Source organism: Mesoplodon bidens (assembly GCF_964165515.1).
Source record: "Mesoplodon bidens genome assembly, chromosome: 2".
NCBI classification, from domain to species: Eukaryota; Metazoa; Chordata; class Mammalia; order Artiodactyla; family Ziphiidae; genus Mesoplodon; species Mesoplodon bidens.
The window spans coordinates 26,614,717-26,631,674 of record NC_138177.1 but is presented as its reverse complement, the minus strand read 5'-3'; the positions used below and the strand labels follow the sequence as shown (position 1 = coordinate 26,631,674).

Sequence of the window (16,958 nt, the reverse complement as noted above, 5' to 3'; positions counted from 1 at the left end):
GGTTCAGGCAGTGATGCCAGCGATGGGGGAGCCGCAGGTGAAGCTTCGCTCGTGTGCCCGCCATTCACCTCCTGCTGTGCGGCCCGGTTCCTAACAGGCCGCAGCCCAGCACCGATCCGCGGCCTAGGGCTTGGGAAGCCCTGTTGTAGGCAGAAGAAAGAGCATGGGCTTCGGGGTCACCCAGACCGGAGTGTGAGCTTCAGCCCCGCTGTTTATTAGCCGTGTCCTCACGAGTGATGACTTCCATTGATGAGGCACCTGTTGTGCGCCAGGCAACGTGTCACATCTTCACACGTCTCAACTCAGAATCCTCCCAGCAACGCTATGAGGTAGAGAGAATTACGATCCCCATTTTGTAGACATGGAAGGATGCTGAGGGACTAAATATCCTGCCTGTGATCCTAGATATGTCCGATTTGGGAAGCTGTGTGCTTAACCACCATGTTGTGAAGTCCGCTAGAGGAATACACCTTTTCAGGTTGTTCTGCAAAAACACACTAGGGGGGCTTCCCTGGTGGCGCAGTGGTTGAGAGTCCGCCTGCTGATGCAGGGGACACGGGTTCGTGCCCCGGTCCGGGAGGATCCCACGTGCCGCGGAGCGGCTGGGCCCATGAGCCATGGCCGCTGAGCCTGCGCGTCCGGAGCCTGTGCTCTGCAACGGGAGAGGCCACAGCAGTGAGAGGCCCGCGTACCGCAAAAACAAAACAAAACAAAACAAACAAAACATATGAGGAGCTCCCAGCTCCCCCTTTCTTCTTAATTTCCTAAGCACCAAGGCCTTGAAGGACTGATAGCTCGAGACTAAGACAGAACCAGACTGGTCCCAGCACCTGCCCCAGTGTGGGGTCCGGGTCCTGCTCAGCCCTCCTGCCGTTCCCCACCCTGGTCCCCCCCTGCCCCCGCCTGCCCGCCTGCCCAGCTCTCTCTCACAGGACTTCCTTCCTTTCTGCCTTTTCCCCACTTTTTGGGGGGCATATTTCTCAATCCCTTTTTGGCCCCCAAAGAAGTTTACATGTTCAGGTTTGAAATGTTTATTTAGCACAGCATACTTTAACTCAAATGATAGAAATTCAAACTGTAAGAAGAATCGCTCTGAACACCAAGCCCCTTTCACAGGGCCCCCTCGTCCGCTCAGCCCGACTGCGCTTCCCCACTCCAAGTCTGGCAGACTCATCACGTGTGAGTCCGCTCGCTGTGGCCGGTAACCCGTCCGCCTGGATAACGCTGCTGTATTCTTGGTGTGTCTGAAGCAGCCCCAGTGGCTGGCTGCAAACTGCCTGAAATAGGACGAGAGACAGTGTGTGTCCTGGGCAAATGATGCAGGGCACTTGGTTGCACCCGACTGTGGGTTTGAATAAATGAAAGGGGAGAGAGGGATGCCAGGGGTGTGAGCGAGGGCGAGAAAGGTGGCGAGCAGGACTTGGCGTTGCCTGTTGTAGGCGCACAATCTGCCCTTGGTCTTAGGAACGGATGTCATGCTGCTCGAAGACTTCACGTCGGATGACCACCCTCCCTCCCACACTTGCCCACCCAAGAGGAGGAGCTCAGTGACGTTCGAAGATGAAGTGGAACAAATCAAAGGTTGGTTTCTGTGACTGATGTCTTCAGGGAAACGGGGGAAAGGAAAGGATCTTAGGCAAGTTCCTTGGCCCAGCCTGCTCCCATCCCCGGCGCACCAGGGCTCCCACCTTGGCCCAGCCCCATGTCGCTCCCGACCTGCCAGTCTCACTTGAGTCCTTAGGCTTCCAACTCTCAGAGCAAGCAGCATCTAAGGCTGGGCAAGCAGTGGCCTACGTAGACAGACAGACAGACAGACAGATACACACACACACACACAGTTCCCATCTCCTCCCTCAGGAAGTTGCCCGACTGGATACAACAGTTTCTGAGCCCTCCATGGTTTCTTTCCTTTATGGATGATGTGTGGTTATGAATCTGAACCTGCCTTCTTTGAGCCTCAGCTTCCTCATGTGGAAAATGGAAGTAATTGCCCAATGAATACGCCGACTTCACCGGAGGCAAAGGCCGCCGTCTTGATTGGCCTGTTGCCTCTGAAGCTGATGGGGGCGCTGGGATCCTGTGAGAGGAATGAGTTCTGCTATAATCCAGTCCCTAGGTTTTTCTGCTCCAGTTTTTCTGAATTCAACCCTCAGCACTCTCGGTGCCTCTGGAACTTGGGGTCTAGTTTCCCATCCAGATATGCTGATTAGAAGAGTGACAAAGGAGCCATCCAGGCTGCCCACAGATGGAAGAAGCTCTTTTCTTCTGAATCCCACCTGGTGGTGAGGACAGCCACCGACATGGCCGGATGTGGATGTGGTGGAAGAGTCCAGGGACTTTAAGATATAAATTCTTCAGAAATGCTGAGTACCAGAATAAATATGGGCCGGGTCAGAGTTTTAGGTTCATAATTTGTCCTATCTCTTCTACCACCCCCTCCCTGATTCCAGATGAATGGAGGGGTGGTCATGGACGTCAAGGAGGCAGATATCAGCTGGTCTGCTTTACGGGCAAAGTGGATTCAAGAATGGAGCTTGGATTAGCAGCTTCATGGGCTTTATAATATGTTACTCCCGTGTTAAAAAAAATGGATTGAAGCCCTCCGCAATCCACCCAGCCCACATAGGGCCAAGCCTGCCCCATCCAGCCTACGTGTTGGGGGATGGCAGTTCCAAAGGTGCCTTCTCTGCACGCAGGGCAGGGGGCAGGCACGTGTGTAAGACCATGTCAGCCCTCCCGGGAGTGAGTGGCAGGGCAGAGGTCCTCCCCTCTTTCCCTCCTGGAGCGTGGGGTGGAAGTTGCCTACTCCTTCCTCCTTCCCTCCCTCCCTCCCTCCCTCTCTCTCTCCCTCCCTCACTCCCTCCTTCCCTCCCTCCCTCCTTCCTTCCCTCCTTCCCTCCCTCTCTCCCTCTCTCCCTCCCTCCCTCCCTCCTTCCCTCCCTCCCTCTCTCTCTCTCTCCCTCCCTCCTCCCTCCTTCCCTCCCTCCCTCCCTCCTTCCTTCCTTCCCTCCTTCCCTCCCTCTCTCCCTCCCTCCCTCCCTCCCTCCTCCCTCCTTCCCTCCCTCCCTCCCTCCTTCCTTCCCTCCCTCCCTCCCTCCCTCCCTCCTTCCTTCCTTCCCTCCTTCCCTCTCTCTCTCTCCCTCCCTCTCCCTCCCTCCTTCCCTCCCTCTCTCCCTCCCTCCCTCCTTCCCTCCCTCTCTCCCCTCCCTCCTTCCCTCCCTCCCTCCCTCTCTCCCTCCCTCCCTCCTTCCCTCCCTCCCTTCCTCCCTTCCTTCCTCCCTCCTGTGCACTTTAGGTGTCAGGAGTCCTAATCCTGTGGGAAGGGGCACCCGAACCTTTAATGTCCTTCCAGTCCTGAGGTTCTCCATGGCTTTGGGGAATCTCTGAGCGAGGGTGGAGAGGACGGAGACCACATTCAGGTTTGTGGAAGTTTAGAGCCGAAGCTATTCTACACTCCGGAGAGCTGAAAGACCAGAGAACTCTTTCAAAGATGTAAAAATTTGAATGTCATTAATAGAAAGTATTTATCAAGCCTTTTCTATGAGCCAGACCTAGGCTAAAGCACCTTAGGAAGAGCTGTCTAATTATCACGGGAACCCGATGATGTAGGGGGTGTGCTATGATCTTCTCTTTACAGATGAGGAAACTGACATCAGATTAAATTACTTCTAAGATTTCCCAGATAGTCAGTAGGGGAGTCAAGGATTGTCACCTTACGGACTGTGACTCCAGAACCCACACCCTTCACCTCAGTTTGCCTCCCCTCCCAGGGGCAGTGAAGCAAGAGCAGGCCTATCCCGGGACAGCCCTGGTCCTGGTCCCTCGCTAACCTTTTTTCCTGCCTTCCCTCTCAGAAGCTGCCAAGAACCCTATTCTTCACGTGAAAGCCGAAGTGCACAAGTCCTTGGACAGTTACGCAGCCAGCTTGGCCAAAGCCATAGAGGCTGAAGCCAAAGTCAACTTATTTGGGGAGGAGGCGTTGCCTGGGGTCTTGCTTGCAGCACGGACTGTTCCCGGGGTTGGCTTTGGGAGCCGCCGAGGCAGCAGAACTCTCGCGAGTCAGAGGCTGCAGCTGCAGAGCATCGAAGAGGGGAACGTTTTAGCCGCGGAGCAGACGTGAGGGCGGATGCCTGTTACCATCTGTGCCGGGGCCCGGGAGCAACACTGGTGTGCAGCCATCAGAAAAAACACTGAAAACAGTGTCTGTAAGTGACTTCCGTGTCTCTGTGAGACCACACGTGGGCTTCCTTGCGGTCCCAGTGATGGGACCAGAGGCATCTAGAACACAAAGCAAAGCCGACGGAGGTGTGGCTGAGACTTTGTGGGAGGTGGGCCGTAGAGGGGAACTAGAGACCACGGCTTAGAAGGAGACCGCCGCGTGGGTCACTTCCTCCTCTGCACAACCTGTGCCCTGGGGCTCCAGCCACGCACTGTCCCGGAGGCCTCAGGAGGCTAGCCCTTCCCAGTGCCCTTCGGAGGATGGCGCTTCTTCTGGGTGGTTGATGTGGACCCTGCGAGGCTGTCCGTTTTACACTAAATGGTCCCCAGAGGAGAGCCCAGGAGCCGAGCTCCCCAGATCTAGGTGCTGCGCCCTGGGGTCCTGGTTATGACCTTGCCTCTGGTGGCTGGTGCTAGTAGGGACAGCTCACGGGCCGCTGGGCCGACGCACCAGGCCTGGGGCTGCTGTGGCTGAGGACGGGGCCACCTCCCTGGTGACTGAGTCTTTGCTATTCCGTAAGAAGGGAGAAACCACTGTAAAAGACAGGTGGAAGGAGCAGATACCAGATGTTTCATTTCTAGAATTAAAAAAAACAAAAAAATCCATTTGGTTAGGATGAAACCACGATGTTACTGAGCCTGAACGGGCCATGGGGCCGAGCGCTGCTGGGAACTAGAGATACTGTTATCGTTGGAGGGAATCCCCTTCACATAGGAAGACCTCATGGAATAGACTCTGCTTGTGATGTTTGATGGACTGTTTCGATTAGCTGGCCTCCAGGGAACACTCCCGTAGGCAGCAGCTACTGTTTCCCCGCCCTGAGCAGTGTAAGACGAGACACACTTGAAGAAACGCTGGACCTGGCGTCAGCAACCTGCGTGCAGGCCCGGCTCTGCCGTACCTTCCTCATGTCATTGGGACTCCCTGTCACCTCTAGGCCATCTGGAAAATAAGATAAGGGAGTGAGGAGTTGGATTGAATGGTGTCCAGGATCATGTCTAACTCTGATCTTTGATGTTCTCTGAATTTGTAAGTTAGAAAAAAAAAAAAGTGACCCACGGACCAACATTTGCACAGCTTTTGAGTGTGGCTTCTAATGGGCATGTGAAGCACTGCAAGCCCGGGTGCGTGGGCTGATCCGATGTGTCTAGAGCACAGTTCTGACAGGATGCCAGCCGGCAAGACACATAAATGGGGGCAGAGGGCACCTCCTCAGAGGCGGAAGTGGGCCACGCACTGTGACTTGTATGTTAGGTCTCCCTCCCTTGGAGTTGGGTTGGCAGTTGAACGTGCGGGCTTGGAGCGGTGGCTGTGGTGACGTGAACCACCTGGGCCTGCCCTTCAGCTTGGGTGATTAGACCAGCCCAGTGCAGGCCTTTCCCCGCCTGCAGAATTCCTGGGGGTCAGCAGAGGGTACTTTCTGAGGAGATCTACCTGCGTCTGCTAGGAGGCAGCCATCCCAGAAAGGGAATCACTTCTGTGGCGTTCCACTGGGGTCTAGCTAGCTCTCAGTGAGGCAGTGTCTCTTTGCTGTGTGGCAGAGACCCAGTGGTTGGCTGGTCCCCTGGTCTGCAGTTTACAGAAGACTTCCTGAGACCTGGGGGCTGCTACCTTCCCGGTGATCAAACTCATCAGCAACTCCTGTGGGTCCGCTGGGTGCCAGCCACTGGTCTGCGTTCTGGACGGGAGTGGGAAGAACCCTCGGGTCCTGCTGATGAGACGTGCACATCAGTCAGTCTCTGCTGTCACTGCTGGGTGGCATTCCTAAACCTGAGGGCATTTTATGTTTTCTGCATGTATTTTTTCCTAGCACTTGTCCTTGTCTAGTTTCTAAAGGGACCGTACTCCTGAGCTTCTAGTACGCACCAAGGTGGAACAGGGCAGGGACCTTTACCTCTAGGTTGGAATAGCCCAGGATGCCACCCCTCCCCCACCCCTTAGGGCATTTTGAGTGCCGCAAAGTGACTTGCAACCCAGGGGCTGGAGAGTGCTTCCCCTGGACTGTACTTAGCTCAGCTCTAGGGAGAGAGTCCTGAGACACACCCCCCCCCCAAGTCCTCACTGGCTGATCCCATACTAGCTCAGATATACTAGGATTTAATCTAAGCCAATCTAGCAATACTGCACTTCCTGAAAGCATTCTGTGCGTTTCCTCTCTTCTACTGAAGTCCATTTATTTATTCTGCTACCAGACACTGCACATCCAGCGTGTGCAAGGCACCAAGCTAGGCTCTGTGAGTAGTAACACTAAAGCGTTTTCACTCTAATATAGGGAGAGACCTGGGAGAGACTGAGGCTAATAAATTGCAAAGTCCATTAGTGATTGTAGAAAGAACTGTGGGCTCCAGAGGGAGGTGACTAATTCCAGTTAGGAGTTAGGGGTAGCGCCATGTAGGAGGTGACTGTTTGAGCTAAGCCTTGGAGGATGTCTGGCAGCTGGAACCATATTTTGCATATTCATGAATTCAGATTTTCCTTGATTCAGCCTGAGCGCGAGGAAGGAGAGTGAAAGGAGGTGGAGGGGGGAGGGGGCGAGGACGTCATCCCCACACACGCTGAGGTTTCTGAGAGGATTTTTGAGGACCCCTGTCCTTAGTGCAGACGGTCAGAACCCCAACTGCCCCCACTGAACCCAGGCCCGTTAGCTTTATTCTGCTGTGCAGCAGCAGCCTGAGGACTTCCTGAGGGGGCCACGTGGACAGTGGCAGGTGGGACACTTGGCCACTTGTTCACGTAAAAACCTCAGTCCTGCATCTTCTGGTTTTGACAGGACCACGTTTAGGACTCTTGCCCATCTCTGCTTCTTTCATAGAGATTGCCACTTGACCGGGTCCCCCCCCCCCATTGCTATACCTCAGATACCAGGTTTGGGGGCTAGTGTGACCCAGAAGGCACTGGAGTCCCACGCCACCGAGCACACAGCTCAATCCCTAGCCTTTTCCCAGGCCAGACGCACCAAGACTGGAGTTCAGGGCCTTCGACACTAGGTGGCAGCAGTGTGGCTGTGATGCCGCTGGCAGTTCCCCACCGGGAAGAGCTAAGGATAAAGCTGAAGGCTCGTTTGCTTGTGGCTTCGAGCACTTACTCTGAGCTCCTGGTCTCCACTGCAGTCCTCGGCCTTTAAAGGACCACCCAGCTAGCTTGCTTACAAGTGTGACCCCATTCGGGGTTGCAGGTACTGCCAACGCTCAGCTGTGTGATCTTAAGCAAATCACTGCCGTAGAAACGGGGTTGAGGAATGTAAGACAAGGGCCATCTGGTGCTAATGTTCTTTGATTCTCATTTAAGGAGCTGCTGTGTAGTCTCTGAGTGAACGGCAAGTGTTTGCAATAGGCCAAGGTAGTTTGGGGTGGACAGGAGAGGGGGGAAAAGCGCTTTGATACAGTGAGAGACTTTACTGTTTAGATTTAACTAGATAAGTATTTTGTCTATCCTGATAGTGGGTCCCTGAAATACTTGCAGATTAGAGACGGGTCTACGGATGGACCGCAGGATATACTCACGACAAGGGTTCAGCCTTGAGCCCCAGACGTCTCCGGTCTGGAAGGAACTGTGGAGGTGCTGTGGCTACCAAAGGATGAGGCAGGGAGCTAGCACATAATGAGTGCCTACTGTGTGCCTGACCTGTTAAGACATCTGAGTGCCTGTCATGTGCTAGGCATTGGTTGGGCACTTCCAAATGCTTTATCTCACTGCAAATATGATATAGTGGGGATAGTGCAGGCTTTGGTATGGGATGTTCTGGGTTCGGATTCCACACTGCCGCTTGTTAGTAAGGTGTCCTTGGGCTAATTACTCAATCTTTCTGTATTGCAGTTTCCTCATCTATAAAATGAAGTTTGTATTCTGTTTCTATGTGGGGACACAGAATCCAGGGGGGCCTCTGATTATGTGGATTAGAGCATCCAGCACAGTGCCTGGGCCATAGTTGATGCTGAACCCCTGCTGTTTCTTCTCCACTCTGCAGGTGGGTGTAGTATTCTTGCTTTACAGGGCTCTCGGTGACAAGAAGTGAGACTCTTAAAAAGATAACTGTTATCCTAGATAAGAGGTGTTGAAGGTTGTTGCCGTAGGAATCGTCACGTCTGCTGTACAGCATGAAGGGATGTGGTGAGAAAGGAGAAGACGTGGTGAGAAAGGAAAGGCTAAGTGGCACTTGGGATTCAGGAGATCTGAAGGGGTGAAACTGAGCTTTTCTGTTACTGGCTATTGAAGATGGTAGAGCCCCAGGCTGCTGTGGCATCTGGAATCAAAGCACAAGCTCAGCTTTGAGCTCCCTTACAGCCCAGAAGGGATGCTCGCCCTGAGATGTGACCTGGAGTCTCAGGGCAGCCCCATCCTGCAGTGACAGTGACTGCTTGGCCTTGGCTTTTGGGTTCAGACTCTCTGAGTCTCCGAGCCCCTGAGGGAGGAGGCAGCGCAGGGGCAGGAGTCCATGCTGCCACCCACAGTGTACACAGAACCCCAGGTGAATTCCGTGCGAGAGTGAAGGGAAATCACACTTTTCACCCTGAGGCAAAGGAAGACAGCCGTATGTGACTACAAGAGCTGGCAGAGCCGGACCGTCCTTCTGGGCTGGGGAGGGGCACACACAGAATCCAAGGAGGCCTAGGGAGGTGAAGGGAATTGTCCAAGGTCTCAAAGGGGATTAAGCCAGGGTCGGGGCTGAAACGCCAGGTCTTGGCCATGTGACTGAGAGAAGGAAAGAGCCAGCTTTGCAGCTCGAGGAGGAGGAGGGATAGTTAACAGTCAGCATGATTAGAAGGCCAGTCGGGCTTTACTGGGTAGGTAGGACTACTGTAAACCAAGGAGTTTGCGAGACTGGAATATCTGCTTGCCAGACCTATAAAAAACTGCAGGTACCAAGAGCACGGTTCTGCTCACTGTTATTTTTAGGAGAACAAAGTACGCAAAGCTGTGTTCATTTCCCTCAGAAAGCATTTTCCTGAGCAGTATTAACAGCTTAAGAATTAAAAGCCCCTTCTGTTTCTCCTTTTGACACCACCATTTTGAAGTATCACTAATCATTGGTGAGTCTGACCCTCCCAAAGGAAAAGACAGCCCTAGGGAGGATCACAGGCCTGAGCAGGCGGCGCCACACTGGGAGTGCAGGGAACAGCCTGTCTGGCTGGAAATAGGTCTGTCAGTCAGTGATGTGGACATGCTTAAGGGACAGAGCCCTGTGCTGTGTTCTGATAATGGACCCCTGGATGCAAAGGTGGTTAAAAACCAACCTTCAAGATAAAGACAAGCTGATCCTAAAATACAGTTCACTTGAAGTTTCTGGATGCTTATTTTTAAGATTTAAAAATGCTTAGGATTATTATAAACCAATACTTATCAAAAAGTAAAAGTGTACTTAGAATAGTTTTGTTTACCTGATTAAGTATCTGGTTTTTGGTCTGTGTAGGGCTGTGCAAATTGTGAACTTGTGCTTGAGCTTGTGGACTGTGGACTTTTTTGGGTGTCTCCCCCTTTACCCCCACCCCTGTTTTCCACAGACATGTCTCTGTCTCCAGCCTCCCTTCCCATGGGCTAAAGAGAGGAAGGAGACTGAGCAGGAAGGGGCCAACTGTTGCACAGTCCATACCACAGTCGCCTGGGTACATCTATCCATGTGTTTTTTCATGAATTCCCGCAAGACAATTAGCTTCATGGAATATTGTTAAATGGCCTGGAAGTGACCAAGAAAGAGACAACAAACAAACACTGTTAACCCAGAGTTCTAAAGGAGGTTTAATGAAGAGCTGTGCTGTCTCTCGATATGTCCATCCCATAACCAAAGTCAAAGGGCAGGTGGTAGATTATCAGAGACTTGGAACAGCCTCAAGGCACAGAGCCCACCACCTTTGTCTGACCCTACACCGGCCACCACGAAAGCCGCATTCCTTTTCTAAGTGGGTGAGCCCTGGGGTCCAGTGTCTCCCCTGCAACAAACACTGGATCATGGACACGGCCAGGACTCATGAACTCTGTGCCTCTGTAGAATGTCTTCTCTCCTAGCTGCCTCCTTGACTGCTTGTCTGGCCCGCCCTGCTCCTTTATAACATACAACACCAAAACTACAAAATCGCTAAAGGTAGGGGGCCTGATTCCTTGGACAAATACCACTTTGTAATGTTTGGGTTTAAAAAAGAAAAACAGTTTTAGAGCAGTTTTAGGTTCCCAGCAACCCTGAGCACAAAGTTCAGAATCCCCGAACTCCCACCTGCCCAGCCTCCTCCACTATCCACATCCTGCGCCAGCGTGAACAGACGCTGTTGATTTTCTCCCGGTGTTCTTCCCGCCAGAGTTCCCCCTTGACCCCACTGAGTACTCCAGTCCAGGCTGTCGGTTTCCCAGCACTTCTCTGTAGCATAATCCCTCTTACTGTCATATTACGTAGTGTCATATTATGCGCCGCAGTAGTCTTTTCAGTTATGCTGTAAACCCTTCAACCTCTCATGGGGTCCTAACACAGCCCCTGGGACATAGGTGGTGCAAATATGTCTACCTCTACCTGAGGGAGGAGGAAACAGAAGCCCAAAGAAGTCACATGGCTTGAGCAGATCACGTAACTATTTGGGTACCAGAAACTGAGACCTGGCACTTTTTGGAAATCACGCATTTGCCCTGTTTGGCTAAACTTCTAACTAACTCCTTTCTTTCCCTTTGACCATTTAGCATATTCCTAATATGGAGACATATGTGTCCTGCCCAGGCTAAGAGCTAGATGTTGAAGTCCAACTGAAGTTACCGAGCCAACTAGAGTTATTTTTCCTCTATCCAGAAAGCCAACCTCTCTTCTCTCAGCAGCAGGTGTCCTTGGGCTTGCAGCCATCTTCCGGGGAGGAGCCATCCCTGGTCTCCACACGGGAGAGGGATGCTTTGCCCGGCCACACCTGTGAGTCTGTTCATGGCCCAACGAGAGTGAGCAGCATGACAGTTTAGGAGACAGGAGAGAGGATGACTGAAGGGTTAAGTCTGCAGGAGCAGCTTCAAGTCGTAACCGGTAAGACACAGACCTGGGTGTAGATGGCTTAAGTGGAGTGAAGGTGAACACCAGAGAGGAGGAAGACCAGGAATTAGAAGACTGGATGGTCAACACTTTCAGTTGAAATCTAGAAGTTGGAGAAAGGAAGGCCAGAAGCCAGAGCTCTCGGAACGGGCTTGTGCTAATATGGTGTGTGAGTATCCATGATGCTCTGGGATTGCTCATAGCCTAAGCCCTGTACTCAGGTAATGAGGGACCACTAATCATGAGAGATGATGATTGGGGGTGCAGATAAAGTACTTTGGAAGGAGAAGTGAAATAAAAGCTCTTCTATGTGATTCTGTCACACAGAAGTCAAAACTGAAAAGGTTATTTAATCCAGAAAAGAACAGAGAAAGGCAACCTTATGTTACAAGAAAAGATTTGGAAAACGTGGGTCAAGGTATCAAGGCATTAAATAGTCAAAGTCAGGATATCTTAAAACAACCAACTTCTTTAATTAGAAAGCAACAAACATGCAAATGGCAAGTGTAGAAATTTATTGGAACCAATATTTTCACTATAATGAAAATTACTCTTCAACACTGATCCAAGCTCCCACATTTGAAGGTTAGGGAAAATATTGCACTTTGCATTTTCTAGCACTCCTCATACATGGCAAAAAGTTTTTAAAACATCTCGCTAGTTTTGTTTTACACACACTCCCAAATTCATGCACACAATCATTCCAAACCAATGTTAGGTTATCCCCCCAAAAGGGAAAAACTCCAAAAAACCACAACCTTAAAATTGCACTGAAGCTCTGTAAAGAAAAAAATATAAATGTCTTATACAAATTTCAGAACATCTAAGTGCTTGCCAATAAGAGTTGATTATTCCTCATCCTCATTTTCATTCTCCTGACCAGAGCCTTCTGATCTGTCACTCTCCAACCGGTCTGGAAAACACAGATATGAGACAAAAAGAAATACCTTTATTATTACAATTAAGATAATTTTCAATGCCTTTTATTTAAAACGGATTAAAATGTATATAATTCAGAACATCATCATATAAAAATCAGTTCACAGCTGTGTGTAGAAAAGTTATTTTTGCCCCTAGAGACAAAGAGTAAAGGAAACAGCACTCTCAACGTTGAATATTCATGTAATTCCGAAGATATAAAAAGTACAAAGAAAAAGCCCTAAAGATCTTGATCTACTGTGGTCTACTGCAATGATTTCAAACTGTGTTCCTGGGAGTCTGGGAGCCCTAGGAGGTGTATCAGGTGTCACCGAGGGGAGTGAGAGGCAAGCCGTGCGAGAGAATTTGGTGATCATTCTTGAGGATCTGTGTATTTGTTTATAAAAATATTTCTTAAATACCTGCTATTTTCCAGGATACAGTGGTGACCCAAACAGTCACAGTCTCTGTCCTCAAGGAGCTTATCTAGACTGAACACTCAAGGGAGTGTACAATTACAACCCGGCGAGTGAGCACGGCACGTCCTCTCAAGTTCCATGATTTACACTTGCTGTTCCTCTGCTTGGGACACCTTCACCCAGTTCTTAGCTATAATGGTTCTGCTTACTCATCTCGATACAACTATTATTCCCTGTGTGAAACTTTCCCCAGACTTTTTCAAATACCCAACCTGCAGAATTATGAACTCCTTCCTTCACATTCCAGAATATTTTATATGTGTCGTATAATAATTACAGTAATAGTTTGTTGGCCTATCTTCTTACAGACTAGACTGTGAGCTCCTGGGAAGGCGGCAGTTATTTCTTTTATGTCCTAAGGGTCTAGTACAAGAGGTTCAATGAAGGTTTATCAAATAAATGAACATAAGTTTTACTAAGATAAGATATATTACATTAGGGTATGTAAAGAAGGCAACAGTACCGAATAACTACCACCACTAGCATGGGACCCTTTCTATCACAGAAAGATTTCTCCAGGGTAAGCTGGGGGAAAAAAGGCTTAGACACAGGGGAAACAGTTCAGTCCCACTGTCAACACCAAGAGAAAACTGAATCCTGAGATTTTATTATCTACAGAGGCTTAAACACTCCCATTGGATTCTAAGTCAACAACACCAGTATACAGAAGGGATTGTATGTTTAATTGTCCAAGTGAATTAGATTAAATCCCCTCTACGCCAACTCCATTTTAATGCCAAACTAATGAGATAATGTATGTGTGTATGATTTGTAACCTGAGTTATACAAATTTTAGTTATTATTATATAATAAGTGTTCAATACACATTTGTAAAATAAATGAACAAAATAAGATGATGATAGACCTTCACAGGTCACTAAGGAATCTAAACACAGTGGAAGACTTTCTGATCAATAAAAGGCTCTCTAAGGGATGTTAGTATAAAGGAGATTACACTATTTTTATTGTGTGATATACTTCCATGAGAGAAAAAACATGAAGTTGCTATTCTGCTTAACTAGAGTATCATGAATAGGATACAACGACTACATTCAACAAACCTATTCTGTCATATTAGTGGAGCATGAGGCAGCACTGTCAGCCTATTTCAAAATGTGTAGGGTGACCCAAATTCTTTTTGGTTGTCGCACTTACGAATGAAGATGGGGAAATGGAAGGGAAGGAGGAAATGTCACAGCCTTCAAATCAAGGAGTTTACAGCAGACATTAGAATTCTGCAGAGTCCAAAGCAAGCGATAAGAAGTCGAGTGAGGGCCCACAGAGTCTCTTATATAGGTCACACAGTAACTGACAGTGGCTTCTGGCATGAGGAAGAGGGCGGAACAGTTGTTTGTCTCTCAAATCCTTCTCACTTAACTGCTGCCGAGTCATGTCTCTCAGAATATAAACCCAATTTCTAAGAATAAATTAAATGAAATCTTTCTGTCCACAAAGTGCTACTGAGGTAGTAAAACTGCTAAGCAGTTCAACACTTTCACAAATCTCTGGTTGGAGATCTGAGAACACTGTGTTCTTTTAAATGAAAGCTAGAAATAATCACTTCTATATCCACTGTTTTCAAAAGTTGGCAACACCAAATTGCTCCTGTAAGTAAGGTTTACATTTGTGGAAAGGTTCCTGTAATTCTGTTAGAAATATTTCTTCAAGAAATTATTTTTGATCGGAAAAGGTAAGATATGAAGAGATACTAAGTTTGCTGGGGTGTGGGGAGGGGACAAGGGAGATATGAAAAAATACCCCAAGGAAACCTGTGTTCCAACAAAACAGAGTCAATACAAGACTCATCGTTAGCTAGAGATTTGGTACTAGAAGTTCATTCATTCGTTCACCCATTCATTCACAAAACACTATTATATGCTAGGCACTGTTCTAGAAGCTAGCTATCCATCTGTGAATAAGACAAACTAGGTCTCTGGTCTTAATGAGCTCACTTTCTAGAGGAGAAAAACAGAAAATAAGAAATGTATTTTTCTCCTTTAATCTGTGTAGCAAGACAAAAATAAAGAAATGAAGTTAGAATAAGTACTTGATGAAACAGGCAATGACCAGAGAGTAACTGAATGAGAAGGAGGGTGTGAGAAGGCACGTGAAACAACTTCACACTGGGCGACTAGGGAAGACTTTTCTAAGGAGGTAACACTGGAGCTGAGACCTCAATTGTATGTTCAATTATTAGTGAAGCTGGGGGATGAAGTTGCCTAAAAAGCAGAGGAAACAGCCAGTGAAAAGGTCCTAAATATGCTAACAAGCTTGATGAATCTGAGGAGGAGGAAAGTAGCCATCTATGGCTGAAATGTAGTGGGCGAGGAGAAAACGGGAATGTGTCGACTCAGTGGCTGGCAGGTCTAGGTCATGTAGATCAGCGTATGAAGTCTGGGTTTTATTTTAAGAGCAGCTGGGGAGTCCCTGAGAATTTTTAAGCAAGGGTGACATAACCTAATGTATATTTTTAAAAAGTGGGTCAGCAAACTATGGCCCCTGGGCAAATCCTCCCACAGCCTATTTCTGTAAATAAAGTTTTATTAAAGCAGAGCCATGCCCTTGATCTACACATTATCTATGGCTGCTTTTGCACCACAATGTCAGAAATGAGTAGCTGCAACAGAAACCACATGGCCCACAAAGCCTATTTACTATCTGGCCGTTTAAAGAAAAAGTTTACTGACCCACGTTTTATTTTTATTTTTGGCTGTGTTGGGTCTTCGTTGCTGTGTGCGGGCTTTCTCTAGTTGCAGTGAGTGGGTTTCTCATTGCGGTGGCTGCTTGTTGCGGAGCACAGGCTCTAGGCTTGCGGGCTTTGGTAGCACGTGGGCTCAGCAGTTGCAGCGCATGGGCTGTAGGGTGTGTGGGCTTCAGTAGTTGTGGCTTGCGGGCTCTAGAGCGCAGGCTTAGTAGTTGTGGCGCACAGGCTTAGTTGCTCCGCGGCATGTGGGATCTTCCCGGACCAGGGCTCGAACCCATGTTCCTTGCACTGGCAGGCAGATTCTTAACCACTGCGCCACCAGGGAAGTCCCTGACCTGTGTTTTAAAAAGCTCCCTCTGTGCTGTGGAAATCAGATTGTATGAAGGCGAGAGCAGAAACAGGGAGACCAAGGTAGATGAATACGGATAATATTCTGGAGTAAAGCTACCATAATTGATGGAGTGAATCTGTGTATGACTGGGTAAGTGCCTGTGAGCTCAATATGATGTTACGCTCTATAGATCCATCGTGGAGAACACTATGGCTATCTAGATGTACATGTACCAAGGTCCAGATGTATAAAGGGATGCTTCAGGGTTTTATAAATCATGTTAACATATTTGGACTCTATCCTAAGAGCACGAGGAGGCCCAGGAGAATTTTAAGGAGGGGAGTAAATTGATCAGATTTTTAGAAAAGATTTTAGAAAAGATTAGAATGGTTCACACACCATCTCTCCAAAGCCTGTCAAAACTTCTAGGAATCTCAGAACTGCCTTTCTCTCTCAAGAAGTTGCCTAGACTAAAAGTCTTTAGTACAGCATTCATGAGAATAATTTTGGTTGCTTTTTTAAAATGCAGGAGCTCAAACCCTATTCAGATGAAATGAATGAGAATCTTTAATGGATAGGAACCAGGTATTTGTAGTTTTAAAAAGGGGGTTTAAAGTGCACTCTTCATTAAAAAGCACAGCTTAAGCAGGATGGAGCTGATTTCCCAGGAAGCCTTGTGGAGTAATGGAAAGGCTGAAGCATTCTGTGGCTAGATTGTGCTTCCATGACCAAAGTCTATTACTAACTCTCCTTGAATACACAGGCATTGTTGTACTTGGAATACAGGACAATGAAGGGAAGGAGAGGAAAGGAGTAGTTGACTCATCAAATGACTAGACATCTTAAGGATAAAAGCAGCAGAAATACAAACTCTTGGGTACCTTTTTCTATCTAGTCTTTTACCTAAGAGAAACAAGAGGGTGAGTTAAGTTGAATAAACCTTGATTGCTGACAAAAAGAAATAGAAGAAAGGGAAACTTTATATTATAAAACATCTAATTCTAAAATCAAAGAAGGATGGTAACAACTATTAACAAACCATTGACACATTAGCACCTATTTAAAACAGATTCTTGGACTTCTCTGGTGGCGCAGTGGTTAAGAATCCGCCTGCCGATGCAGGGTTCGAGCCCTGGTCCGGGAAGATACCACATGCTGAGGAACAACTAAGCCCGTGCGCCGCAGCTACTGAGCCTGCAGTCTGCAAGCCACGACTACTGAGCCCGCGTGCTGCAACTACTGAAGCCCACACGCCTAGAGCTCGTGCTCCGCAACAAAGAGAAGCCACCGTAATGAGAAGCCCGTGCACT

General features: G+C 48.7%; 2 protein-coding genes across 16 annotated transcripts in view; one reads left to right on the top strand and one right to left on the bottom strand.

Annotated features, from left to right (window-relative positions):
* GPR161 (G protein-coupled receptor 161) overlaps positions 1 to 4,608 on the top strand; it is a 49,082-nt gene extending 44,474 nt beyond the window's left edge. For all 8 annotated transcript variants that reach the window (XM_081226464.1, XM_081226463.1, XM_081226458.1 and 5 more), the window contains 2 exons: positions 1,465 to 1,581; positions 3,855 to 4,608. In XM_081226464.1, the coding sequence (XP_081082590.1) occupies positions 1,465 to 1,581; positions 3,855 to 4,120 (383 nt within the window). In that variant the 3' untranslated portion in view covers positions 4,121 to 4,608. The remainder of the gene's footprint in view (positions 1 to 1,464; positions 1,582 to 3,854) is intronic.
* A 7,059-nt stretch (positions 4,609 to 11,667) lies between these two features.
* Positions 11,668 to 16,958, bottom strand: part of DCAF6 (DDB1 and CUL4 associated factor 6) — a 172,678-nt gene continuing 167,387 nt past the window's right edge. For all 8 annotated transcript variants that reach the window (XM_081226466.1, XM_081226467.1, XM_081226468.1 and 5 more), the window contains one exon: positions 11,668 to 12,129. In XM_081226466.1, the coding sequence (XP_081082592.1) occupies positions 12,065 to 12,129 (65 nt within the window). In that variant the 3' untranslated portion in view covers positions 11,668 to 12,064. The remainder of the gene's footprint in view (positions 12,130 to 16,958) is intronic.